Consider the following 26,756-nt stretch of genomic DNA (forward strand, 5'->3'; position numbering starts at 1 on the left):
TTCAAACAATAAATAACAGTTAGTCAACTCACCTATTAAAACCCCCCAAAAAAATTGGACCGACCAAATTGCAACGCAGCCTGCTTGCAGCCTCTCCTCTGGAAAGTAAAGTGAGATTTTCAGGAGCTGCGGCTGGACCCCTCTCTCCTCTCCTTGGCTACTGAAGCTGCGCCAGCAGATGTGCAAGAAGGAAAAGCTCTCTTTCCAAGTGGGAAGAATCTTTCCACCATCGGCTACTTAATAGTGGGGGCAGTTCCCAACTCTCAGTTTACCATGATTTTGGGCATCTTACGAAACCCTCTCTGCCTGTCACTTGATGCATAATGTCCCCCGCTAGGACCGATCCACTGTTTGGAAATTACTTTTTTTTTTTCCTGCATTCTTTCGGTCTGGTGGTTTAATCAGTTTCCAGTGCCAATGTGACTTCACTGCGGGGAAACAGCTGGTCAAACGAGACCGGGAGGGGAAGTGTTGTATGTTATGTATGATAGGCCACCTTAAGAGAATGTATTTACTCAGATGTCGACGGAAATAAAAGTCGAATTTATCACTTAGTACACAGAAACCCCCTTTGCTATTGGTATCTGAGCGTGGACATACGTCCACGTTAAAATACCCTTTTATCATAATGCATAGACAAATACAAGTGTGATGATTTTAGCCTAATATTTAATTGTTTTTGTTTGTTTGTTGGGAAAAGCAAAGTATTTCAGGAACAACTTACCCTGCTTCTCATTGCCACAACTAGAGCGCTTCTAACAGATTGGTTTATGCTGCCCTCTCGTGTTCAAACCAGAGACCTGCACTAGATGCAAGTTTGGATTGGTGAAGGAAATCCCATTTTATCCCGTAAAACAAATACACAAGTTTCTGCAATCTCCTGCTAACCTCATATTCTGTGTAAAGATTATGGAAAACTCCTAACTCCTGTAAGATCAATATGAAGCTGGTACCAAACATATACAGCAAGAAGTTTTAAAAAGTGACACAATTTCACGACATACATGGGCTATATTTTATTATTTGCAGCTCATTCTTTTTTACAATCATTCAATATTTCAAACATGAAACATACTATAATTGATTGGATTCCCAGATTACAAATCTGAGCACAGAGTGGATGAATTACTATACAGCATGTGATGATTGTTTCATCAGATAAATAAGTCCCGCCTTCTTTCACTGTGGCTTCTTGGGCATTGCCGCACTAAACAGCTCATACACTACATATCCAGCCCCTGTGTAGAGACCAGACAAGTATTACACATGTGGAGATACAACACAAGCTGATTATCCTGACTTCAAACGACCCTTCATGATGCATCGTGAAATTACAGTAATTTGTCTTTCAAAGTCAGTTTCAGCAATAACATTGCACGGCATGACATGTGGTTTTATACAAAGGTCAGACATGTGGATTGAAGCTGACTCATTAAATCTCAGACAAACATACCAAACACGGTGAGAGTGATTGTGGCTCTGTAGAGCAGAGCGTCCTTCGAGCCGCCCTTCAGATGGATAGGTATACCGTTATCCGCCTGTTCAAAGAATGACGGCATAGGGTTATTTAAAAGAGACATTTCTACTTCAAGGGTATGGTTATGACTCTTTTGCTTAATGTGTTTCTGTTGCTATGCCATTACATTTTTTTTGTGGTGTTCATCTTTGGTTAACCAAAGCAATTAAGTGGTGGCATACAGTAAACCATGCAATGAAACTTGCTTGCTCTGGGATTTAGAAGCATGTGTAGGCCATTTGTCAACTACGACTACAGTCATTTATAGCGCTATGCATGGATCAGCAAAGCCTGCCACATTGGAACGTTAATTTTGAAATGGATATTTAATTAGAAGCTTGCAAGCATAATCAGTATAACTCCAGCTCCAGCTCCAGCCGAAGGTCGTTTTGACATCCACTGATACTTATCTGTCAGGCTACAAACAGGAAAAATTAGATTATGTCTCCAGAACCTGGGAATAAAGTAGACACTTTAACATTATTTGTCTCACTTTAAACACTGGGAACTGTAGTTTAAAAAGTCAAGTCAAACAGGCACATCATTACTTGAGTGCCTGAAACACTGATACAAAGATCCGATGGGATATTGATTTGATCATTAGTTCACAGGTGACCCACTACCTGAAACAGTTTTTGTTTTTCCTTCACAGAGTTAACAATCTGTCTTTGTGCACTGCTGGTGATGGTCCTCCTGGAAAGCTGCTGAAGTCTCTGGTGGTAGAAACACACAATGGAGGATTTTATAGTTCAAACAGTTATAAGATATAAAAGATTCTACAACAGTGAACCACTTTGTAGCAATTGTGCTAAAAACGGTGCATTGTTTCAAAGCCTTAAAATATACCAAATGGCGACATCTGCTGGCCACCGCTCAGTACAGCATGTGTATGAAAGACAGCTGCAACCGAGTGGGTCAAAACAGAGTTCAAATGAGTATTTAGCTTTTCTAATCGGTAGCTACTTGTATTCAGCCTTACTTACATTCATTATAACTTACCTTTCCTGATACTTTTAACCGTACCACGTGTTTCTTAAAACTCTGGCTCCGGTGTTTGTAGTGGTCGATTGATTTTTGTTTTGTTTAACGATAGTTGAAACGAGCAAATCGATACACCTGTTAAAGATCGATACCCCGCAGTGTTTAGCCACGTGCGTGACATCCAAAGGGAAACCTCACACACTTTAACCTCAGTCGACTTGTTGCGTAACTCATCAGGTTGCTAGCTCTGGCTTCACGTCATAAAGGGCAACGGTGTTAAGAGTGAAAGACACACAACAGCGGGGTACAACATATGCAGTGCAATATATGTATTTCTTATATTAAATTAATTGCATTTTAATTATGACTCGCTTTCAACGGCTTGCTGTAAATTAAATGAGCTAAGTTAATTTAAAAAAGGTTACTAAGGACCGTTACTCGTCTTTCCAAAAACCTTGCACGCGCTCACATAATAATTACGCCGTAATAACCACGATAATTTGTGAATATGAGAAAACTGGACATTTTTACGGTAAATATAAACTCTCTTACCATAAGTTGTCTATACATTTTGACAAACGTCTGTGTTTTCTTCAGCTAAGAGGTAAAAGCACCGCACAAGGACGAACGCTGACCGTCTGATTTCCCACAATCCTTTAGGGAACATGTTACTTCCGGTCGCGTGAGATTCTTATAACTAGTGTGCTATTTGATAATAATAGGAATGATATTAATACCGATGATTATAAATAAAAAAAAGGGAAGAAAAAAAACGTATTGGTAGTGTTATGGTAAAAGTGGTGGTCTCTAATAAAATCACAAATTATACCAATACATTCATTAAATTGTTTAATTGGACCCTACAAACCTTTAAAAAAAAAAACTATAAATTTCAAATTTAAACAAATTACCTAATAAATCAAGAATATAACAGAAGATTAAGTGAAACCAGGGGGGAACTAACAAACGTGACACTTTAAAGTGCATATGATTTGGTCAACGTTGAAGAATGCAAGATAATCTAACACTCAGGCCAAAACTGTAAAAACTAAATAATTGTTGTCCGAGACAATGCCCAGAGCTTTGGATGCATTGCAAGCATTGCGGCCAGTTGATATGGTGGTGTGAAATCATGTTTCCATCATTAATAAGCATCAGATTGTAATTTGAATAAGACACCTAACGACTGGTATAGTCTCTTTATACAACCAGTCACGGCAGAGGAGAAGCAGCCACTACTTGTGGTACTTGTCACGAGTATGCTGTGACTCTGTGGATAAAATACTTCATGTTAAATATCAGTGCTTGCTTACCATAATCAGCGGCACGCGAGCAATGACTTTTAACCTATATTCAAGGTAATTTCAAAAAGTAAAAGGTATGTCAATTAAATATAATGGTACATTCATCAGCAGGACATATTACAGTACATAAAATGGACATACAGTACATAATATGGACATACATTGCATTAAAAATACACACATCCTTCAGTAAAGGAGCCATTCGCAAAGCACTGCTAAAATAAAACACTTACTTTGATTGTGTATAGATAAATAGAAGATAAATACACTTTTTTGAACGCAGGAAATGTAATTCCCAGTAGCTAATTTGAAGCTATATGTACAGAGACACAGACTTTATCATCCTGCTTTTGCCTTAGTTGCCCTTCACAAAATCACAGCTTTTGATGAGACGCTTATGACAATGCTGTCTTTACACAAAAGCACGACAATAACAGAAACCAGTGTATTCACACTAAAGTCAACAAGCAGTCCAGAACAACCATGCATGCGGAGACAGGAAAATGTGGTAAGAGAACCGTTTAGCTTGGAATATCTGCACTGTTGTTCCGGGTGTCATATTTATGGTGGATGATGAGCAGAACCACACCCAGGAAGAAGCAGATGGAGCCCACAGTGATGTAGGCAATGCCGAGGAAAGGGTTCTTCCCTCCCATCCAGGAGATGGTGCTCAGGATCATCCGCTTGCGACCGTCAAAGCTGCGCACAGGGTAATCTGATCACATGGTTAAAGGAAGAATTACCAGAGTTTCTGGCGTCATGGTTTTTAAATCACCGCTTGCACAGAACCATTAATTTAGACACAATTTGTAAAATGATAAATCATATCACTATATGAATCCACTGAAGCCAATAAGCAATTATTTTAAGCGGCCAATCATTGGTTAGGTAATCTCTTATGGTCATCAATGTCAGATGACCATAGGTCCCACATTTCCAGTTTAGCTCTGTAAAGTTACACTAGTTTTAGTATAACTATGTTGAGGCACAAAAATCTTTCCAGAAGCTGGTATACCGAGATACCTGGATAAAACCCAACGCCCAGAAAATAATCAGATTAGTTAAGATAACTCGGTTCCTTCATAAAGGACCTGGCATGGACAATAAACACACATAACTGGAATCAGCAGTGTGTTGACTGCAAGCTGACATCAAGCTCAATTCAATTTGTTCAAATATTTACTTGTTGTTTAGGTGTTTTGTTATTCGGAAAATTAAGAATCTGTGAATTTACTGCAACTCAATGTGATTCAATATGATCAAAGTTTAGGGTGTTTCTACATAACAAAACCCCACCAGCTAGTTCTAGTTGTGCTGTGGAGTGTCTGGCTATGATTCAAAAGGATACTGTAAGTGATTTCCAAGACGTATTTGCCACTGGGGAGCGTCGGGGTCGTGCTGGACTTCTTCTGGATGATGCGATAGAGCTTGCGAAAGGTGGGCAGCGCAGCGGTGCGCATCCACACGATGAAGTCCTCATTGATGAAGCCGTTGTTCTCAGGATCTGACGGGTCCATCTCGAACACTGGCTTCCTCCAGTTCACCGGCTTGGATGTGTCTGAAAAAGAACAAGACAACACCAAGCAAGTCAGAAGAAGTTCAGTGTTTAATGGGTCCAAAAATATCTTGCGCACCGTTTGATTTAATTACCTTGGAAGGCTACAGTGAGGTTGCTGTTTCCACCGGGGTTCCTGAACTTAACATGCTTGTCTGTCCACCACGCGATTCCCTTCTTTACAAGAGGAATTGCATTTTTGCTGCCATTGGAATCGATGTGATACAGCTCCAGAGTGTCTGAAACAAACAAACATTTGTATTCATTATTGTTCCATTGAGTGAGAGCAGCTTATACTAAACTGCAAACTGATGTCAGAATTATTTTCTGTACGGAGCTTTGAGTAAGAGTTTTGATGGTCAGATGACACTATAGTTGACCACATAAGTATCACTAATTTCAACCCTGCCGGGGAAGATGTGAAATATTTCACTGCTCTTACTGACCATTGAAAAGGCTGTTAGCTATGGCTCCACATGGAGCGATGGGATGTCCTTCACTTGTGCGATACGGTTCACATTCCTTGCTGGGGTTCTGTAAAAAGCAGACGGCGTTAAACAGATGCAAAAGGCAGTTGTTGAAATAAAAAACGAAAAATGGGAGAACACTTCCAAGATTTTACCTTTAAAGCAGAACGGTCACCATTCAGTTGGCTGTCATCCCTGGACTTCACATAGCGCCTGTGGTTCTGATAGAAGTTGGATAAGCCGTAGTACATGAAGACATTGCTCTGCAGGAGGGGGGAGATCGTGTTAGAGACAGAGTATCAGGAAAGGCTAGGAAGTACTTTAGTAAGGTGGCACTTGGTGATTCTTTGGCTCAACAGTTCACCATGCACAGAACTAAGCTACTTTCAGCAAACGGTTTTATTATGCTCTCAGATGAGATTCATCTCATTTTCCTGCCAGTTGATTTTAGTTGTACCTTAGTGTTCCTTGGTTTGTCTGATCTGGAAACTGTTGAAATGAAAAAGCCACTGGCTGAGAGCTTTTATAAGTAATCAATATAAACCTACTGGACAGTGCCAGTCTGCATATTTCCAGACTAGAATGATCAATGATAACGACGGAAAACAAAACAACCTTTCTTTGGACTTAAAATAGATCTTAATGGACGTTCAGCATCAGGGGCGCAGTTTCTATCTTTTGTTATACTTCAAGCAACACTATCAGTTTTGAAGCTGAGCCCATGTATTATTCATCGGGTCTGCATACTGCAAGCTGGCGCTCACCTCGAATGGCTGCTCCAATGTGAAGGGCACAGAGCAGAAACATGGTGTTGTGCTGTTCCAGCTGAAGTTCTTGGCACAGTTGTAGCATGCATCGTTAATGTCTGCACCAGTGTAATCAATCTGAGAAGGAGGAGCTGATTAGTTTAAAAAAAAACAACAACAAAAATATAAAGTAGCCCCAAATAGATGCATACCGTTTCATATCCATATACACTGAGAAGACGTTCAATCGATAAACATAACACAATATTCTGTTTTTATTTAAACTGTTTTTCAAAGAGGTGCGGATTCAGATTATTTTGGAGACTTTAATGTGTTTTTAATGGGGTTTTTTATTGTCTAAACTCACTTAAACAATTGGGTGCAATACCAATAGGTGTTTAATATATCTGATATAAATGTGTGGACCCAATATCAGAATAACTTCATATGACAATGCAATACAACTCAACAGCACCACAAACGTCAACTGCATCCCCATAACTGAACATGACAACCTTCCATTATTACAGTGGTGTATTAAGACTGCATTAGTTTTAATAGCAACAGTTAACTTAGCTGCCAGCAAACATATTAAATACACCAACAACTGAGAATATAGTGTAATCTCAATATGGCAAAGGGCCAGAATTGGTCAAAACAAAGTTGTTATTTGTGCTCTTGCTTGTAACACAACAGGTCATGTGAGGAAATGGACGAGGGAAGAAAGACAACGGCTATTAGCCTGGTGTTTATTAGCATGGTCGGCTAAGTGAGATGGTTAAATGAAGACCTGACTCTACTGTACCTCGTACTCTTTGATGTTGTTTGAAGTGACGTACAGGCCGATGCCGATGGGTATGAAGATGAGCCCGATAACGAAGAAAGCCGGCAGCACGGTGCCCGCTGTCAGGATGGGCTGCCAGGCCGGTAGTCTCTGCTGTTTGAACGCGGTGTTGTCCGGCTTTTTACTTTTCACGACCCCGGCGCCTCCGTTATTCGAGGCGCCCGAGTGGTGCCCGTCCTCCTCCTTCGCGTTGTAGCTTGACGCCATCATGGCTGCGATCCGCTTCTGGCCCAAAATAGGTGACTATTATGGGTTAAATTAGTTGGCAGCCGGTAGTACCCGGTTAATCCCACACGGTAAACGCAAGGCCACACGTTAAGGCAAAGGGTAAAGCTGTCTAATGAGGGCTGTTTACCGCCTGTCTAATCCAAATATCTAGTCATTGTGGTATTGCTTTTGTCCGTCCTGTTAATCTCGTCTAAGAGGAAGAAGCCGGAAGTGTCCTAGCCAATAGGAGGAGGAAGCGTAGGCGGCGCGTCACGGCAGAAAACAAACACGCCCCTTTCTCATAGAGTATGTATCATATGCAAATGTGAAACTCTGTTTTAAAATGTAATTCCTACTTTGGAAGCAAAATAGGCTGCACGATTTTTTTTTATTTTACAAGCAATTTAATATCCGGAAACTGTTTAATACAAATAAATAATCTGGGAACCATCTGAATTTAAATTGTTTAAAACCTCCTCATGCAAGTTTAAAAATGCGTGTTTACAAATGAATGCATAAATACAAGTCCCCATTATGCAAAAATATATTATTAATGCAACACTTAAGATAAATAAATGGAGACTTTCAGCTACCAAGGATAGGACCAGAGCATTGCATTGTCACATAATCCATAAAAGATCAAATAAAACAAAATACTGGAAACTGAATAAGTGAAAGAAAAAGAAAAAGAAAAATATATATATATATATATACACCTCAATTTCTCCAGATTTTAGAGAAATGTACGCAGTTTAATTTCTCAATGTACTCTGAAATTAAAGCATAGAACAAATAAACAATTGGAGATAAAAAATAAGTCAGTTTTGCAGATATAACAGCCAAACACACTCGTGGTATTCTTTCTACAATGTGAATCAAATATTGTTCAGAAAGTTCTTCCCAACACTGTTGCAGAAGTTCTCACATATGTGTTGCATGTTGGTTGCTGTGCTTTCACTCTTCTGTCCAGTTCATCCCAAACCAGCTCCATGGGGTTTAAATCTGGAGACTGTGCTGCCATTCCATGATTTGAAACCTACCGTCTTGTTCTTTTCTTCTACGGAAGTTCTGACATAGCCTGGAGGGATGTCTTAGGTCATTATCTAGCTGTAGGATGAACCCCTGAAGAACCAGGCGTATACCAGAGGGTATTGCATGTTACTGCAAAATACTCTGTGCAAGTCGCCCACTCTGGATCCAGCAAAAGAGCCCCAGACCATCACGCTTCCTCCTCCATGTTTTACAGTTGGTGTAACACACCGAGGAACCATCCTTTCTACTCGACGGCGTGCAAAAACCCTGCGTGATGAACCCAAGATTTTACATTTTGACTCATCGATCCATAAGACCTTCTTCCAGTCTTCAGTCGTCCACTTACTTGTTCCCTGAAAAAGGCCTTTTTGTATAACTCTGAAATGTACATTATTTTTCAGTTTTTGGTAACCTAAACTTTTTTGTTTAACCTCTGGCAGTTTGCCGCTTACCTTTGTACCATTTCAGGTTATTCACTGGACTTGAACTGCTTAAATTTCAATAAAAACTGGAAAAATGGGGGTGTTCTAAAACTTTTGACCAGTAGTATATATATATATATATATATATATATATATATATATATATATATATATATATATATATATATATATATATATATATTTCACTATGTTTCATTACAATGTACATAGCACAGCTTGAAATTACCCTCTGGAAACGTCAACGAGTGGAATGTAAATCACATTATGGTTTTCAAGGAAAATATATGTGATAACAACAATGTTGTAAATTCAGTGGCAATTAAAAACAACTACATTTGAGTCTCCTTAATGATCAAAATAATGATAAAACAGTTTTAATGTTGTCTGTTACAGTTATTTGTCTTTTTTGTTTTGTTTTGATAATATAATTGTGGTTCCCTGTAACAACTGTTGGTTTAAATGTGCTTTATGAATACATATATTTGAGATTATGTGGAAATTTGCTAAAAATCACAAATATACATTAGTAGGCTACATGGAGCTTTTTCTTAAATACATTTGAAATAACAAATTTAGAAAAACTGGACGATATATTTGGTCCAGTGTTTTAAAAGCTTGATTTACTATATGACTAAACTAAATGAAACTGTCACATGCAATATATTTTGTACAATTCACTAATATTCTCTGTCTTTGCTGCATATTTGTGTTTCTTATTTGCCTAAACAAATAAGTATGTCACACTAACTTTTGAAAAGACATTTATTCAAAACACGTTTCAGTACAAATCCTTTACAGAAACAAATTAACATAATTTACACAATGACCAGTATTTTGGTGTATAATGTGTCATTATCAAATATTATCAACATAAAGTGTGAGAAAACCAGTCAAAGCAAGAAGCAGTTAGTAGCAGCACGGTCAGATACAATATTTAACCATAATGTCCATCACAATACACACTGTAAGCTCAGAGAATAGGTTTCCATTTAAATGGCAGAAATTGATATGAGATAGACAAGTACAAAAGACTTCACAAAAATTAGAAATGGCTTCTATAATACAAAAAAGGTCTCTGTGCCTTGTCATATCTAGCTGAGTTGTATAGGGGAATCAGAGCTTTTTTCTGTTTGTTGTAATCTTTCTGAAGCACCATTTTTAAATATGTTTGAGTATTGCGTTGGTACTATTATGTAATTTAGGCTTTTCCTCCATTTTGTAAAGTATTGCTATTTACAGTGGATTTCTTAACTTCTATCCTCATAGACTGACTTTCAGCTCGTGACTCTAGCTTCACTCCACCAGAGATCCCCAGGGATCCCAGCACAGCCTTCCCCGTCTTCAGGCTCTTGGACATTGGGATGCGGGTGAGCCCTGTGCGAGGTGGCTGGGCATCGTGCCCAGTCTGTTGACAATAGGGAGAGAGAGTACAGTTACTCAGGCAGGAAAATACACACAGTGGAGCACTTGAGGGAAACCCAAAGAGTAAATAATAGAAAAGAGGCAAAACCCATTACAGCAAACACATTACTCTGACTTTCTAAACAGTGTAACTGATCATATGTGCTATAGGAGCTGTGTGAATGAAAAATGCAAATATTTATTCATTCCTTCACTTCAATCCCAGTGGGTGAGCACTTGTCCAGGCTAGGTTTCAATGTGTTGTTACTGGTGCAAGGCTGTTCTGTGTCAGCCAGAGGGCACTGAGCCCTGCCAGGCTGTTTGTGAATGTAAACACTGTGTAACAACTATAAATTACAGCATGACTCTAGCAGAGTGGCAGAATGCCACATCATTAGCTCTGCTGTTCTGAGGCCTGCATAGGACCATTTGTGTCACGCTATCCGATCCACAAAGAGCATATTATGAGGTCCAATGGAACACTAACAGTGTTGCTTCATCTCCCATTTCTAGAGATAAAGCTGTTAGTAAAGAAATGTAGCGCATGAAACATCACTTTAAATATATGTAGCATATGAAAACAACAAGAAGCATCTGAAATAGTCTGACATTTTGGTAAATAAGCCTATTCTCTTCATGGCTGAGAGATCCATGAGAAAATCAATGTCTGTACATTATATATAAGCCTATAACCGGAGCTTGGTTTAGCACAAAGACAAAACAGCTGGCCTGGTTTTGTCCAAAGGTAACACAATCTTACCATCACCTCTGAAGCTAGATATAACTAATTATTATGTCTTGTCTTTTTAATCTGTCCAAAAACCTACGTGCAAAGACGACAATTTAGACATTTTACAGGGACATTGTAGTCAATGTATCCTGGTAAATACCAAACCATAAAACAGGACCGTGCCACTTTTAAACATTATTTTCTGTAAGGATAAAAAAAGAGAGATATAACTTGTTCAGAGGTGCTTCAGAACCACTACAATGAAATTTAAATCTGTATTACTTTTTACTATATCTACTTTTCACTGATTTCTTTGGTAGCAAGTACTTCCAATGAACTGAGTAAATTGCTGTATCTCAAAGAATGGTCAAACTAATTAAAGCTATACAAAGACAAACATGTTATTCCATAATCTAGATGAAATGAACCCTTAAGCAAAACTCACCATGCTTTGTGTTGGTCTGGAAGTGCTGGATGCAACAGGGGAAATTGTTATAGTGCTCATCACTTTGCTCTGAGTGCTCCTGGTAGTGGTGGTGGTGGTGATTTGGCGGGGGGAACGTAAAACTGTCCCAGTTGATAAGGTCATTTCCTTGCTCTCTGTTGTAGCAGCCACCGGCCTCACTACCATCTTTGGGTTCATGCTGTTGCCTAGATGAATATGGATCCTGTTATCGTCAGTGGTTGTGATGTAGCTAGTGTTGGTGTGACCCTTCCGTATAGGCATTGGCACCATCTGCTTCTCGGGGGTAACCTTGAACACAGCTCGGCCCATCGTCATCTCCTGGGGTTCTGGGGAGGAAGATGCTTCTGGCACTATAGCCGTGCTCACTGTCATAATAGAGACAGGGGACAAGGGCCTTCCTGAGGCAGAAGAGGGGGTTTGGCTGCTTTCTGGAGACTTGGCTCTGGATATTGTTGTAATGGTGACTGGAGACTTGGCTCTTTCAAGACCCGGAAGTCCAGTGGTGGACTTTCTCTTGTGGGCTGGGGCAGAGTAGGTGGGAATGATTGTGATTCTGGATTTAGGTTGGGATGGGTTGGGGCTGAGGGGAGCTGAGCTAGAGAAAGCGTCCTCCGCAGTGGGGCTTCTAATCTCAAGAGTAGCCATGTTGTTTTGGTGGTCTGGTGTTACGTGAATGTGTAAAGGCTGCCCTTGCCTTTGAGACATTGTCAGTTCAGATGTCAAATGATCACCATTTATTTGCAGATGCTTCCCCAAGTTGGTCTCCTGAGGGGTGTTGTCCTTTTTCCTCATCCAGGGAATCCAGGATTTCTTCACGCCCAGGTCGCTGCCAGATGAAGGGCAACGCTCAACACCACTCTTTTCTGTTGGCTTCTTTAGGCACTTCTGTCTGAGGTTGTTCATGATGTGATTCTCTTCTTGAAAAGATTTCCTGATAAACACAGCTGGGGTATCCTCCTCTGCTGGTCCAGTTGACGATGCCTCTGTCTGTACTCCAGTGGATGTCACAGCGACGTCTACCATTCTCCTCCCATTCAAACTAGGCCTCAGTGCTCGACCATGACGCTTTGCTACCTCCAATTCTTTGGTGAGATGGAACACTTCAGTGCCCATGTTCTTTGCTCTCTCCTCCTCTTCCAAGAACCTCTGCTGCAGGACAGAGTAATCCACTTGGAGCTGAGAAAGTTGGTCTTCATTGTGCATCAGTTCATGGATCTTCTCCTTGAGAGCCACGACGTCCGCCTGCAGTTCCCTGGTTTTGGCCTCCTCTTTCTTGCATCGTTGGCGGAGGTCTACTTCCTGGCTTTCCTCCTCTCCCTTTTCGACTGCTTTATTTCGTGCTATCTGACCTTTCATTTCCTCCACCTGTTGGGAAAGAATGTTGGCTTTGTCTTGTTCGGTCATGAACCTTTTCTCCAACATGTCGTACTGATCCTCTGTTTTGATCAGATCTCCCTCAACTACTTCAAGTTGTTTGAGACGGTTTTTCAGGCGTTCAATTTCAAATGTCAGCTCCTTAACTTTGTTGTCTTCTATTTTGACAGGGTCAGAGATTCTTCCCAGCTCACATTTCACTGAATTCTTCTCTGATAGCTTTTCTGCTTGCTCGAATCCATCCAACCTCTTTTTCATTTGACCAACCGTAGAACTAAGATCCTTAGTTTTATCAATTTCATAAGTCAACTTAGTGCCAAGCTCACCCTTTTCTATGGTTAGAGTCTCTACTTTGGTTTCCATCTCTGATTTCATCTTCAAGAGCTTTTTGCTTTCCTCTATCAATTTTTCAGTCACGTCCATAACTTTACCCTGCTCAACTTTGACCATCTTACTCAAATCCTCCTTTTTCTTCTCATCTGACTTCAGTCTTTCCATCAGGGTCTTTCGTTCGTCCATCAAGGCAACAGTCAATGATTTCAGCTTACTCAAGTCATCCTTCAGGCTCAGCTCGGACTTTTCTAACTTAAGTTCAGAGGACTCAACCTCTTTCATACGGATCCTGAGCGCTACAACCTCATCTGAGAGCTCTTTGGCGAGGCCTTTCTCTGTCTCGAGAGCAGTGTGTAACTGTGCACATTCAGCCTTGCTTATGCTGAAGGCACCCTCAAGTTTCTCTAACTCCATCATTCTTTTTTGGAGCTTCTCCACTTCCAGCCTGAGGTCTTTGCTGTTACTATCCTCCTCTTGTAGCCTCTTTCGTAGCTCCTTACACTTATTTTCAGTCTTGGTAATCTCCTCATCCTTTCCCTCCATTTCCAGGACATGTTTCCGCAAGTTTTCCAACTCAGTTATCAAGTTGGAGTTACCAGACTCCCCTTTGCCAATCTTCTCCCTAAGCTCCTGCAACTCTTCCTCAGATCTCCTCAAGGCCTTGTTGCTCTCCTCTAGCTCCTCCACTTTATGCGCAAGCCCAAGAAGATTGGCATTGAGTTGACGGTTGTGGATCTCCTGAGTCGCCAGCTTGGCACTCATCTCCTCGTGTTGTTGGGTGATTTTGTTGGATTCCTCTTTAAGCTCAGCCTCCAGGCTCAGCACCCTGTGGCCATCCTCCTGAGCACGCTCCCGGGCTTCACTCAGTGACTGCTCCCACTGCTGGAGCTGCTGGCTGAGCTCCTGGGCCCGCTGGCTTTGTTGGTCCATTTGTTCTAGGTGCTGCTGCCGCTCATTGACTAACATCAGCGTAAAGGACTTCAACTTGACCAGCTCCTCTCGCACCTTGACCAGACGTTTAGAGTGCTCCTTCTCCTTTCTTAGCTGATAGGATTTCTCGTTCTCAAGCAACCTCTTTAGTCTAAAACGTGAAACAAACAAAAACAAAGCATTAATTTGGTGTTTTATTGATTTAAAAGCAACTAACTGTGTCTGTGTTCGCCATTGTGCTTTGACCAAGTTAATGTGTCAATGCTAGAGAGTGATCATCCCAATTATTTATATGTATTTAAAAAAACTGGTTGGAGTGTCAATGTGACCTCTCTTTTTAGTAATTGCAAGCTAAAACCACAGACACTCAAGATCTTTTTTTTTTAAATAAACACATTTACTGTAAAATATCACTCACAGAAATTCAATAATTGACAATTTTGCCACACAAAACATTTAAAAACATCACACTTGAAACATGTTTTGATCTGCATGAGAAATAATATATATACAGACTACATTGTGCATAACATACTTATAACAGTATAATATGCAGAACAATCAATTATTATTAAAAGGGGAAATTGACAAATATTGACACTAAAACTCACAAATACTGTTGCTATTTCCATCCCTGTTGTTGGGATAGAAGAACACAAACTATACGAGTTAAAGTTTCACCCACTCACCAAGCTGTGTTCTTTTCTCTCAACTGCTTTCTATGCTGCTCATGCCCATTCTCATCTCGGGCTCCAACCAAATCCATGCAAAGCAGATTGAATGCAAAGCTGCATCTTTTCCTTTTACACTCCCAGGGACATACAATATTCAGCCTGCCCATTTTTGCATTGTAAAATAAACCAAATTAATGGAAGCACCAGAAAGACAATGAAAAGTGTGCAACTACAGCTAAAACAACCTCTAAATGTGCAATATTCATAACTGTGGACACAGTCACAAGATCTCAGAAACTTTACAACAACCCTATTGCAAACTTACCCACTATGGATGCTCTACAGTCAGCACAATATACAAAATCCACTGAGAACGTATACGAAGTAGCTGGGGCCTCCTTTTCCACAAATCCTCCACCGTCACATTCCAGGCATGTTATCAGGATAATGAACACAAAGGTGAATAAATACAGTTGAGCACCATCGGACCTCTAGTGAGTGATGTCACCTTATCCATATAAGGCCGTGGTGTGTGTGTGTATGAGAGTGTGTGTGTGCTAAACCACTTTGGACACAGTGAAAGGGGTGGGACCCTTGCCATAGGAGGAGTGTTTTGCAAAACTCACCCCCAATTTTCATGCTTTCATAAAGCATGGAATGTTTGGGGGGAAACAGCTAAGAGTTTGTAACACTATTATAAGCTTTCTGGGTGGAACGGAATGAAGAAATAGTAATAGTTATCTCTTTTTTTGTATGTTTAGGGCAAATTAAATATAAAATTAAAATATTTCCATTTAAAAAATAGGATCTCACTCGTACAAGAGACAGTAGAGAAAGTCCACTGTAGTTCCACTCGAGGGGAAACTGAACTTGGTTCCTTGCTCAGTCTACATGTGATGAGGAAAGCAGATATGCCGAGTTGGATGTCTCCCTTGAGGTGAAGAAGATTTGGGTCGAGCATATGTAACCATAGAAATAGGTTTACAAAGGGCTATGCCCTAATTTCTGCATGGAACTGTATAGAAAACCGTTAATATTATAACAAACTGTGGTATCCACAACCCAACATATATGCAAATTAATTCAGTTTGTCAGTTTATAAGTTACAGTAAACATCTACATTGATTCATATCACCAGCAGTCTTCTTTGCCAAGTGGAATCAGTGTGTCTGGCTACTGTACCAAGGAGCCATCAACAGTGCAGCTCTTGAAATTCATACTTTAACAGTCAGATGTCACTGATAGCCTACAAATTGGCACTCGAGAATTTCTTTCATGCAAAGGGCAAAGCCATGATGTCAGTGGTATTTGGCTGCAGTAGTCAGTGACTCTGTCTCTAAGGAAGAAATAACTATGTGCAGAATATCCAGTCCTCCTCAGGCTTTGCAGGTTTAAGAAAGTTGTTTGAATGAGGATTTAACTTCTTAGGCAACTAAAGTGTGCGTGCAAGAAATAAATACACATTTCTTAAGCAAATACACAGGTGCAATCCATAAGCCAAGAGACCATTTTTTTCATCATGGAACATCTCATCCCATGTTTCCTGGGGAATTTGCTCAGAGGCACTGCAGCCCCTGTGTCGGGAGGCCGAGCATTGAAGTCGACACGAACTGCCAAAAAGCTGTCAAAGCGCTGTGTTGTACAGTAATGACCTCTCTTGATAGAGTAAAAGCATTTAGTGTTAGGCAAGAGTGTACAGTACACAAGACTAATGTGGTGTTAAAAGAGAGGAATCAGGTTTTCATTTTTATTTTGTGTGCGTGACTTCACATGTGAGCCGTTTCTTTTAATCATTACACACACCGTCACCGTCACACCACTTAAATATGTTAACTTCTTGACATATGAATTCCTCCCTTGTCTCAGAGGGTGTTAATGGCTGACGGCTACCAACCAGGAACTGCTCCTCCTGTGCCCACCCTCTGCATTCCTGCAGGTGTTTGGCACAAGACCTTTGACTTTTCTCTCTTCACTCTCACCCAGATGGTGGGAGGAGATCACATCGATGAAGACGAGATGATGACATGTTTCCATCTCATCTGGTAGAGTGAACGTCAAAACGGCATGGCAGTTATGCGTGTGTCCGTGTAGGCGATGCCGCTAATATGTTTGTGTTTTTGAGCGTTTTTTAAGTCTGGACTTTTACACAGTACGCGCCCGTCTGTGTTTTGCATATTGGTGGCAGCTCACCTATGAATCCTCAGTCAGTTTTGTCTCCTTTTATGGCAACAGATAGAATAATCTGGGCTCTACAGGAGCTGACAGATCAAGACCTAGCAGGGCTCGTCCCCTTCACCCTCTCTGTGAGGCGACAGAGGCCGACCTGTGCATGAGCCAAGGAACCTGCTGGAAACTACCTGGCATAAGAACGAGGTCATTGCATGCAAACCGAGGATCAAGTGGAACTTAAGTGGTGGCTCACTTGTGATTTATGCCAGTTACTCCAAACTGAAGGCTAGGCTTACTGATCCCAATGTTTGAATGTCTTGATTATGTTACACTTAATGCTTTTTATGTATGGCAATGTCAGTAGGTTGATCGATGCACCGCCTTCCTCCAGACTGAAGGTGGCTGGATTGCTATGACATGTTCTAAATACATTCATAGTCCCCAGAACCATTAAATCTGCTTGGTGTCAGCGCATCAGCATGCGTACAGTGTGGCTGTAGACTTTTATCTGTATTGTCACAACTACAGTACTTTAGTTCAGATGGTCAAATGTTAAAAAAGTTCCCGTAGATCAAAGTGAAAACCAAAATCTTGACTTTTATCTCCCGATTTTATCTCTGCTCTACAACTGTGCTCATTAATGCAACTCTTTAGCTTCAGGTTAGGTATGTTTTGGAGTCAAGTTCAGTAGAATGTCATTCAACGGACTACAGTATCTATTCAGCCTTCCAAAGCCCCAAAGGTTGCACACAATATAAATTCCTAAACCAATTTGGCTGAAATCATAAAACACTCGACCTCCTTCTCGATAACTTAATTTAGGCTTGTGTGCACATTGATTTACAACCAGAAACAAATTCTTCATTGAAATGTTTTGAATCATGGCTACCCTCTCTCCCTGCCTCATGAAACCAGCTATACGCTGAAGACTGCAGCTCATTTCCCAGCCCTCTCTCCGGCGTGTGGTGGCAGCTCAGCTGTCAGAACTGTGATTTAACCTCTCTGGCCTGTTTCCTGTGTCCTGCAGTAAAAGCTCAAGGAGGAGCGGTAGTCAGTGCCTCCGCTATTTGAAGTTTTGACAGTTCATGAAATGCAGCACATAAGTTGTCTCTAGTCTGCTCTACAGATGACGGACTATATGCATGTACAGTACATAACAGATGCTCTTGCTCTTCCTCTGTCCGTCCCCCTCACACGTGCTATCATGCCCGTTGGCAAACTACTAATGTGCATAGGAAACCCTTATGTACAGTAGTATACAATGAATCCCCATCACTCAGGGTTATTGTGTGAGAATGCTTCAGCAATGAAGCATTCCAAGTATTGTTCTTCACTTCTTTAATCAACTTATTCTTCCATTTCTTCCGTACGTATTTTGGACCTCTAAAATGTCTTCATATATTCAGCTACAGAATCCGTTCAACTATTAAAATATTCAGCTACTTAAGCACACAATGGATATGTCTCTTCATATGTTTAACTATTCAACTTTTTGAATTATTAAGCTTTTTATGATTTTTTTTTATAAATGAGAACTTCAAAAACTTACAGGATCTGCATACGTTCAGCTACAGACACCTTTTGAACGTTCAAATGTTGACAAAGCCAGCTATTATTCTATAATTTCATATTTTTTATATTCATCTATATTCAGCTATTTTCAGCTATATTCAGCTATCTTTTCAAATATTTAAGCTTTAAGCTTCAGCTTTTAGCATTCCAACACATTTTCAACAGGAAACGCAATTTCTAGTTGGTAAATATTTTTAATTAATAGGGCCTCCTCTCTCATATGCATTCGGTGCACATCCTCACAACCACGCTTGTTTGATCTCTGTCGGGCCCTCCACACACACATGATGCAACCATCCCCTCCGATGTTGGAGAGCGTGTATGTCCCTCGTTCTCATCCCAGGTCACAACGCCGGTAATGACTTCATTTCAGAAATGATGTCATGAGAGATTTCCCCCCTGCCGAAGCCCTTTATTCCTTCGCTTGTTTTTCCTCCTGTTCCTCCCCCCGGGGGCCTCATCACCTCCCCTCTCTACCCCTGACCTCCCTCTGTCCCACAGCAAATAGCCTGACCCCTTTCCCGCTCTACCTTCACCCCCTCTCTTCCACATTCTCCATATACCTCTCCCTGTCAAATGAAGGTATGTGAGGTTATCGCTTCAGTAGCCAGCAACCCCCCCTCTCCTCTCCTCTCCTCTCCTCTCCTCTTGCCACTCAGGTTGTCCACTTGGCTGATGACGCCACCTTTTACACATTCTCAGATGTCCATGCATTCCTTCGCCGCTCTTTCTCTCTTGATTCTCTCACCTCTCACATATTATTTGTTCCACACTGGTTTCATAAACCTTGTTGGCTCTTTAATTCATGTCCTCTCTCTCTCTCTCTCTCTCTCTCTCTCTCTCTCTCTTTCTCTCTCTCTTTCTCGCCACTCTACGCCTCCCCCACTGTGGTTCCCTGTTTCCTTTTCACCATTACTACGTCTCTTTTTGCCAACAAATTCTCCACATGCAATACTGCTTGTTTTACAGTCGCAAATTGTTACTGACCACTTACACTGTATAGGACAGGGGTATTCAACTAAAATTCTGTGAGGTCCAGTTCGAGAGAATTCCCTCAAGCAAAGGTCCGCAACATCATAATAATGTCAAATTTGTGCTATATGATGTTGTGCCATAAGTATTGAAGTAGCCAACAGTTGTGTTAACGTATGCATGTAGTCAACAACTGACTGTCAAATTAAATAAAGAAAGTTAAATTGAATAACATCTAAACAATATTTATTATTACAGATTTCCAATTTAACTGGAATAATTATAAATAATACATACTCTAATAATACATACAATATCTTTTATTTCAAGTAAAATAAAGGCTGGGTTTAAAACAGAAAGCTTTTGAAAAATGTGACTATATAAATAGAATGTAATTTATTATTTTAGAAAAAGTAATTTAATAATTGTCATGCAGCTTCAAATTCAGTTTATTCGGGCGTCAAGTGATGTCAATCAAAAGAGTCAAGATATTATATTATTGTCATTTAAAAAGAGAAATGTGTGTCAAAGCAGTTAAGAACTTAAAATACATTTGATGTGTTCAAAATGTGGCAATTTCATGCCCTCGCTCCCTCGTTCCTCTCCTCCTCTCCTCCTCTCCTCCTCACCTTTCTCTCTCCTGCTCCAGGAGGTTGGTGAAGTCGTCGCTCTTGTTCATGTAGTCTACATGCTTGCGTTTCTCTGTGTCCAGCTCGTGGACGGTGCGGCGGTGGCACTTTTCGGCGAGCAGCAACTGACCCAGCATCCTACGGTACGTCTCTTTGTGCTTCTCCTGCAGACGCTCCAGCTGAGAAGGAGCAAAGACACACAATCACACCGGGAAGAACACAAACACTAGCAAGAACCTAGGAAAATGTACTTTATTTGCTGTGGTGTAACATTCTCAACACTTCTGCAGCAATAACCTGTTCAGGAATGTTGCATTAAACCAGCCAATTAAATATTTACACAACTGATTTTCAATATGAAACCGCTGTGACTAACTGACCTCAACCATTGGCTTTTGGTAAACACTGTGGTCGTGCGGCTCGCTGCCAGTGATGCCGCGGTCCCTCTGCAGGGCTGTGAGGGCCGAACCAGGGGCCGCAGAACCATAACGTGATTCAAGGTCCTCTGAGACAGTCTGTTTGGACTTTAGCATGCAGATAACGTCTTCTCTGGCCTGCAATCACAAAGAAAATAGAAAGATGTGATACAGCATATGATGCCTTGAGGAGAACAAGTGTGTATCACTTCATTTGGACACCGGTTTGAAGAGAGACAGATTTATTTGTCAAAATCCAAGACATCCAAAAGTGTTTGAACCCCTGTAGCGTTTGTTTTATGAATTACAGATTTCTCCAAAATAGGCACTTTTAAGCAGACAGCAGATTTGCATATGTTCTCTGGCATTGGCATATCCCATTTCCAACCACAAGATAGAGCTATTGTGCATAAAATTGCAGTCAAACTTCATCCAATGAAAGCATGTGCCGGCCTTGTGTTCATCCACAATGCCTTTCACAGGTCTGATTTCTCTCAGTCATTATTGCACATACCCTGCAAAGGTCAGAGAGAGCACCGAACCCACCTGGATCTCTCCTTCCATGATCCCCAGCAGTTTTAGCAGATCCTCGTTGGACAGATCCATGATGTCCCCTCGCTTTTCTCCAGCCTCAGGGGAATCGAACAGTAGCTTCTCTTTGTTGGAGATCACCTCCACCTCCAAATTATCGTCACCCTCCTTCTGCTGAACTTTGGCCTTCAGGCTCTTAACGGGCAGACCCTCTTCCTGTTCTTGGCTGATGTCATGGTCCCCCTGTGGGACCCCAAGCACCCCATTGGCCGGGCTCTCCACCCCGCTGCTTTTGGACCTCATCTTCTACCTGCACCAACAACAGAAAAAAAACATACATTCTTTCATTTTTTTAAGCAAATAGCATCGTTGTTGTGTTGTTGTTTTATGCCACAACTTGTTACTTTCCCCTTCATGCCATTAATGTCTTTTTCTCCAATTTTTGGTCATTTTTGTTTCAGTTGATACTTCAGATGGTGGTGTATTGTTCCAATTAAAAGTGTGTTTTATGACTTTGGCCCTGACTACTAACTCTCTTTAATCCAATGACATGTACACTCAAACATGTACAAAACAAATAAACACATACACAGGATTACAACTGAATGACATTGCCATATGTGGATATGTATCCACAATTCTGCAGCACTGCTTGTGTGTGTTTGTGCTGTATGGCGGTGGGTGCATTCCTGACACGTCCTGCTCCCTCACAAGGCTTGTGTGTCTCATGCTGAGTGTCGATGGTGTGGAAGCACATTTGTGGCACTCCTGGGTGTCTTAACCTTCTCTGCTGACATTAGAAGTCTGAGTCGAACATTTTATCCAGATCCTGAAAATAAATCTGTCAAAATAAAATCGTACTACATTCATCATTTATAACGACACAAGTCATGTCGAGGTGGCCTGGAGCATACTTGATTACTTGCCCGTACAGTGAGCTAGGAGGATAGCATCGAGGAGAACATGTACCCCAACAGCTATTTCAGGAGCTTAAGCTCCCCCAAATGTGCTCATTTGAAAGGATTTTAAGTGGATGTTCGTCAACACTTTTACATGTAAAAAAAAAAAAAAAAAAAGGGGGGATATTGCTATCATATTCAGTGCTTCAAAATGTATAAAGCTTTTGCAGCGTTTCATTGCTGGCAGCTGTTTATTGTGACAACGGATTTACTGAAGATCCTCCGTTTGTAAATCTTTTGTTTGTTTGTTTTCATAAATGTGTGGATACATTTTTAATTATCTACAAGTACCCCTGGTATTGAATCACATAAATGGTCATTAGGATAGAGGTGTCTCTGCCTTGTGAATGTGTTTCTGTGGGTGCATGTAGTTGTGTGTGTGAAGCTTGTGTGAACAGCCTTGAGACATTGAGCAAGTGCACTCTGTGATTGATTTCAGATATGACCCACAGAAAAAAAAACGCTTTTTAATGACAAACAGAAAACACTACCCAGCCCCAAAAAATCCCCATCGTATAACCCTGGTGATGTCATAGCACCCTGACCTCTGAATCATGCATTGAGACATTGTGAGAAAGCTCACCAAAATGTAACTCTCTCTTAAACACAGGATGGGAGATCTGTGTACACAAAACACAGCAACTGTGCATGCATACTCTAAATATATATAATGAGCATTTGAATCAGTCCAACTAGATTAAAACAAGGTGATACAAGTGAATGTGCTGTTACACAAGAGTAATTTCTATGTCGAAGGGTTTGAAAGCAATTCTATCTCAGGTTTCGCTTCACATCAAGAAAACGGTTTATCTCGTGGTCAGCAAAGTTAAGACTGCAGTTAATTCTAATGATGCTTGAAACCAATCCGTTCTGTTTCCAGGAAAAAGACACGAGTACAGGAGAGGGAAGCAAGCAAGATAACAGCAAATGCATCTCTCAGTTCGAACCAAGAAAGTACGAACATATCTTATCTCAGCTCTGGGAGTTGAGTGAGTGCACATTGGCTCCAATGAGAGCTGGTTCGTTACTGGAGATTAATTGCAGTGCCTTCTTTCCTGTCCATAACTATTAGTTTCAGCTGTGGGCTCCCTATCATTGAGTCTAATGTGGTAGCACAGCAGTGTACATGAGTGCTTACAGTGTTCGTCCCACCATTCAAGCAGTGCCAGAGAGTTATGGCCAGACAAAAGCCCAGTGGTGGAGGGCATTAAAACTGGCACCACTGGGGCAGGACCGTGATAAAACATGAAAACATGTGCAGGAAATTACTCGGGCAAAGTTCCAGATTACCGGCGACCAAAAGGTTGACACTTGGTTTATTTTTAATTTCTGGGCTGATGCCATTAACATGCAGGGAAGCTACTGGAACAGCTCACCTCGGGTTGAGGTGTCACTGCAGTTCAACAGAGCACGCAGGACTGTGTCTGTGCAGTTATAGGAGAGCTAAACGAATGCAAACAGTTATTGTTAAATTGCAACTCAATAAATGTAAAGGAATTCACCGTCTAAACGCATTAAGTTGACCAATATCAGTGGATTAAAGGTCAGTTAAGTGAAGAGGATTCCCACGGAAATCTTGCAAAACATATTTACAAAGAACTTGGTCTCCCTCAAACCACTCAATCAGCATTTTTTGATTTATTGCAGAGACCTGATTTGTGACTAATAATAATAAACACATTTCTCTCAATGTCTCTCAACTTCATCTGAACCTGTAAGAACTATAGTTTACGTAGGCCTACCTTATTGATTTTTTGGCCACTACGGGGCAGTAGAGCTGGGTGATTATTCTCTGTGGGTTTGTACAGTAAATTGACCACATAGACAATATTCACTATAGCAGTTTAAAATGTCATGAAAATATCTCAATTATACAAGTATAACCTTCCGATGTTTGACATTCAAAACATTTCCTTGACAGCTGTAGGAGATGGTACTAATTACTTGGCTTTCACAAGCCCTATTGATGACAAGACCGGTCAAGGTGGATCAAACAGTTAAGTCATGGTGTCTTCACTGCTGGATCCACCTTGACCAGTCACTGCAGTCTTGATTGTAGTGAATTCTCCAGAGCAACAAATGGGGATTCCAAAGGCACGTGCCCTGCATTCCAGTCTGACATGCAACATTCCCAGTTGTCTCTATGGAAAATAAAGGAGATCGGTCAGGCAGTAAGCCTTTACTCTGAGGTCTGCGCCAACCCCCTACAACGCCCACACATATTCATGGCATCTAAACCATCGGCACAATGCAAGTGATTGCCTTCATATATGAAAGGGTGGCCCAATACCCAGCGAGGCACCAGTCAAGGCCTGAGCCTAAATTTAAAGCGGGGTCCCAAATCTATCCCATGGTTTGGGAAAGTCCAGCTGTCATATGAGTATTTATAGGCCCAAACGGAACACATGCCTCCATTCCAAAGTGAAAAAAGGGACTATAAAATGTTGTCAGTCGTCAGCAGGTTAGTGAATACCGCTGATGTTCTCTAAATTACTTTTATCTTTGGTCTGAAACTCCATTTCGAACACTGGGAAGAATACAGTGCTCTACATTAGCTGCCACATTGGGAAGTAAGCCGTAACCCACGTCAGATTAACGTCACATTATCAGATAGCCATTATCAGATCAGTTGGTTTCAGCCTCTGAAATGTGAAGATGTACAGTTTTTTTATTGCTAACATTTTGACATCTCAAGTGATTAATTGGTTAATCAACAGAAGATGTAATTATAAATAATTGTTAGTTGTACTGAAGTGGCTTTTGTGACACTTAAATGGTACAAAACATGGGTTCAGTTGTGTGTATAGGTTGAATTTAACCCTGCATGTAGCAATAGCAACAACATTAGCCTTAGCTAGATTAGCAGACATGCTAGCATGGCGTGGTAGCCCTTTTCCAAGCCCTACAGCAGTAACACCTTTATTATTTATTTTTCTACACACTTTATCTTAAACATTATGCTCATCAGTGACATTCACACAGTAGTAAAAGTGAAGAAGACATGAGGTCTAGTCAGTCAGGTCTGACTTAATTTGAGAAGAGGGATGAGGAAAGCAGCTATAATGCAAAAACATGTTATAGGAAAAAAAATACCTTTTGTAAGTTTGATAAATTCGCACCACAAACCCAATGTGACTAAAAAAGGAGTGGGCAATGTTCTTTGCATGCAAGCGTTTGGCAACTCATTCTGTCAGAGGACACTGATCAAATGTAGTGCGCTTGAGAAGCTCTTCCGTCCTGACAAGAAAAACACACCAGCCCGCCAAGTTATAGGAATTTCAATCAAAACTGTAGCTGTGGATGATATTCAAATCTACAAGTCAATCCATCCGATATTGAAAGTGTTGTGAGCACCTACTTCCTTGCAAGGATACAAAGCTTTAGACTGTTCGGGGATTTTGATGGACAGCTTCTTCCAGCCTTAATGGCCAGTGACCTCTGGGGTCAGACTTTACATATGTTGCTCAGATAGCAACACCGACTTAGACATGTACACATGCCCTTAAGATGTTACTTTCCAGGAGAGAAAAAAATTGAGTAGCACCAAATGGAACGGTCCAAGAGCCTTCATGGACAAAACCCAAGCAATTACAGCTTTTATTAGTGTAATGACGGCTAATATTAGTACATCGTAGCGACAATTCCTCTAACATTGGCACGCCATGCTGGAGCAAAATGTCTGCATAGGTGGTGGGTTTCATCTTGTAGTAATCTCCTGATGACACATTAACCTGATCCTCTCTCGGGAGCTTCAGCAGTTACGGTTTCACTAATGAGCGAACAGAGAGGAACGTAGGTAAGTCTCTGCACGTACGTTCTCACATTAATAGCTTACTTGCTCAGGGAAGTTAGTTTTTGAATCAGTCACTTATATGACATGACATATGTATGATGTGCTTGTGGCAGTTTGTTATATATTCACTTTGATTCACTGAAATGTGGGTCATGCATCATTAACACTGCTGGTGCATGGGAAACTTTGATGCATATTGTAAGCAGTCACACAACATATTGTCACCACGCATATAGACGAGTGCAGCTGCTGGAAGACATGACTCACCTCAATATATCATAATTTATTAAATTTACATTATGTGACGAAGGACAACGTCCATTTTTTTCTGAGTTAATATCCGTAGCAACAGCATTTATTCAGTCTATTGACACTGTGTAAATGGAAACCAACTCATCACGCACAGGACTCTGGTCAGAATCTGGACCAGTGACACAAGTGGATATAGGCTTTACAGCATGGAGATCAAGGAAGAGATCAAGTTCTAGCTGTTCTATGATTAGAAACAGCACGACAACATATGGATGAAGCAGTCTCAGATATGCTACAATGTCATGAGGTCAGCCATGTGTCTGAGGTCTCGTCTAAATGCTACTGGATCAGAATTCCACAGATTGAGTTATGTCCCAGAATGTATCTGTTTTTTGGAGGGATTTTTTGAGCTCTTGTATAGAATAAAAAAAATGATTGGACAATCTATTTGTTTTCATGG

General features: G+C 40.9%; 3 protein-coding genes across 3 annotated transcripts; all 3 read right to left on the minus strand.

The window, feature by feature from the left end:
- Positions 1 to 1,012: 1,012 nt before the first annotated feature.
- LOC306735628 (cytochrome c oxidase subunit 7A2, mitochondrial-like) lies at positions 1,013 to 3,263 on the minus strand. Its single transcript, XM_079217121.1, has 4 exons — positions 3,050 to 3,263; positions 2,140 to 2,229; positions 1,454 to 1,538; positions 1,013 to 1,238 (listed from the first exon to the last, which is right to left on the minus strand). Exons 1-4 carry the CDS (start codon positions 3,065 to 3,067, stop codon positions 1,180 to 1,182), a joined length of 252 nt encoding a protein of 83 aa, XP_079073247.1. The 5' UTR covers positions 3,068 to 3,263; the 3' UTR covers positions 1,013 to 1,179.
- Positions 3,264 to 3,269: 6 nt separating this feature from the next.
- Positions 3,270 to 7,646, minus strand: tmem30aa (transmembrane protein 30Aa). Its single transcript, XM_079217120.1, has 7 exons — positions 7,375 to 7,646; positions 6,588 to 6,707; positions 5,979 to 6,086; positions 5,803 to 5,890; positions 5,452 to 5,595; positions 5,150 to 5,359; positions 3,270 to 4,516 (listed from the first exon to the last, which is right to left on the minus strand). The coding sequence occupies exons 1-7, from the start codon at positions 7,621 to 7,623 to the stop codon at positions 4,323 to 4,325; spliced, it is 1,113 nt and encodes a 370-aa protein (XP_079073246.1). The 5' UTR covers positions 7,624 to 7,646; the 3' UTR covers positions 3,270 to 4,322.
- Positions 7,647 to 9,932: 2,286 nt separating this feature from the next.
- On the minus strand, positions 9,933 to 21,595 carry LOC306735523 (filamin-A-interacting protein 1-like; the record flags this gene model as incomplete). The annotated part of the gene is made up of 5 exons (XM_079217000.1): positions 9,933 to 10,500; positions 11,672 to 14,480; positions 20,346 to 20,524; positions 20,726 to 20,899; positions 21,308 to 21,595. The coding sequence occupies 5 exons, from the start codon at positions 21,593 to 21,595 to the stop codon at positions 10,294 to 10,296; spliced, it is 3,657 nt and encodes a 1,218-aa protein (XP_079073126.1). The 3' UTR covers positions 9,933 to 10,293.
- Positions 21,596 to 26,756: the final 5,161 nt, after the last annotated feature.

This window comes from Taurulus bubalis (genome assembly GCF_910589615.1).
Source record: "Taurulus bubalis genome assembly, chromosome: 4".
In the NCBI taxonomy this organism is placed as follows: Eukaryota; Metazoa; Chordata; class Actinopteri; order Perciformes; family Cottidae; genus Taurulus; species Taurulus bubalis.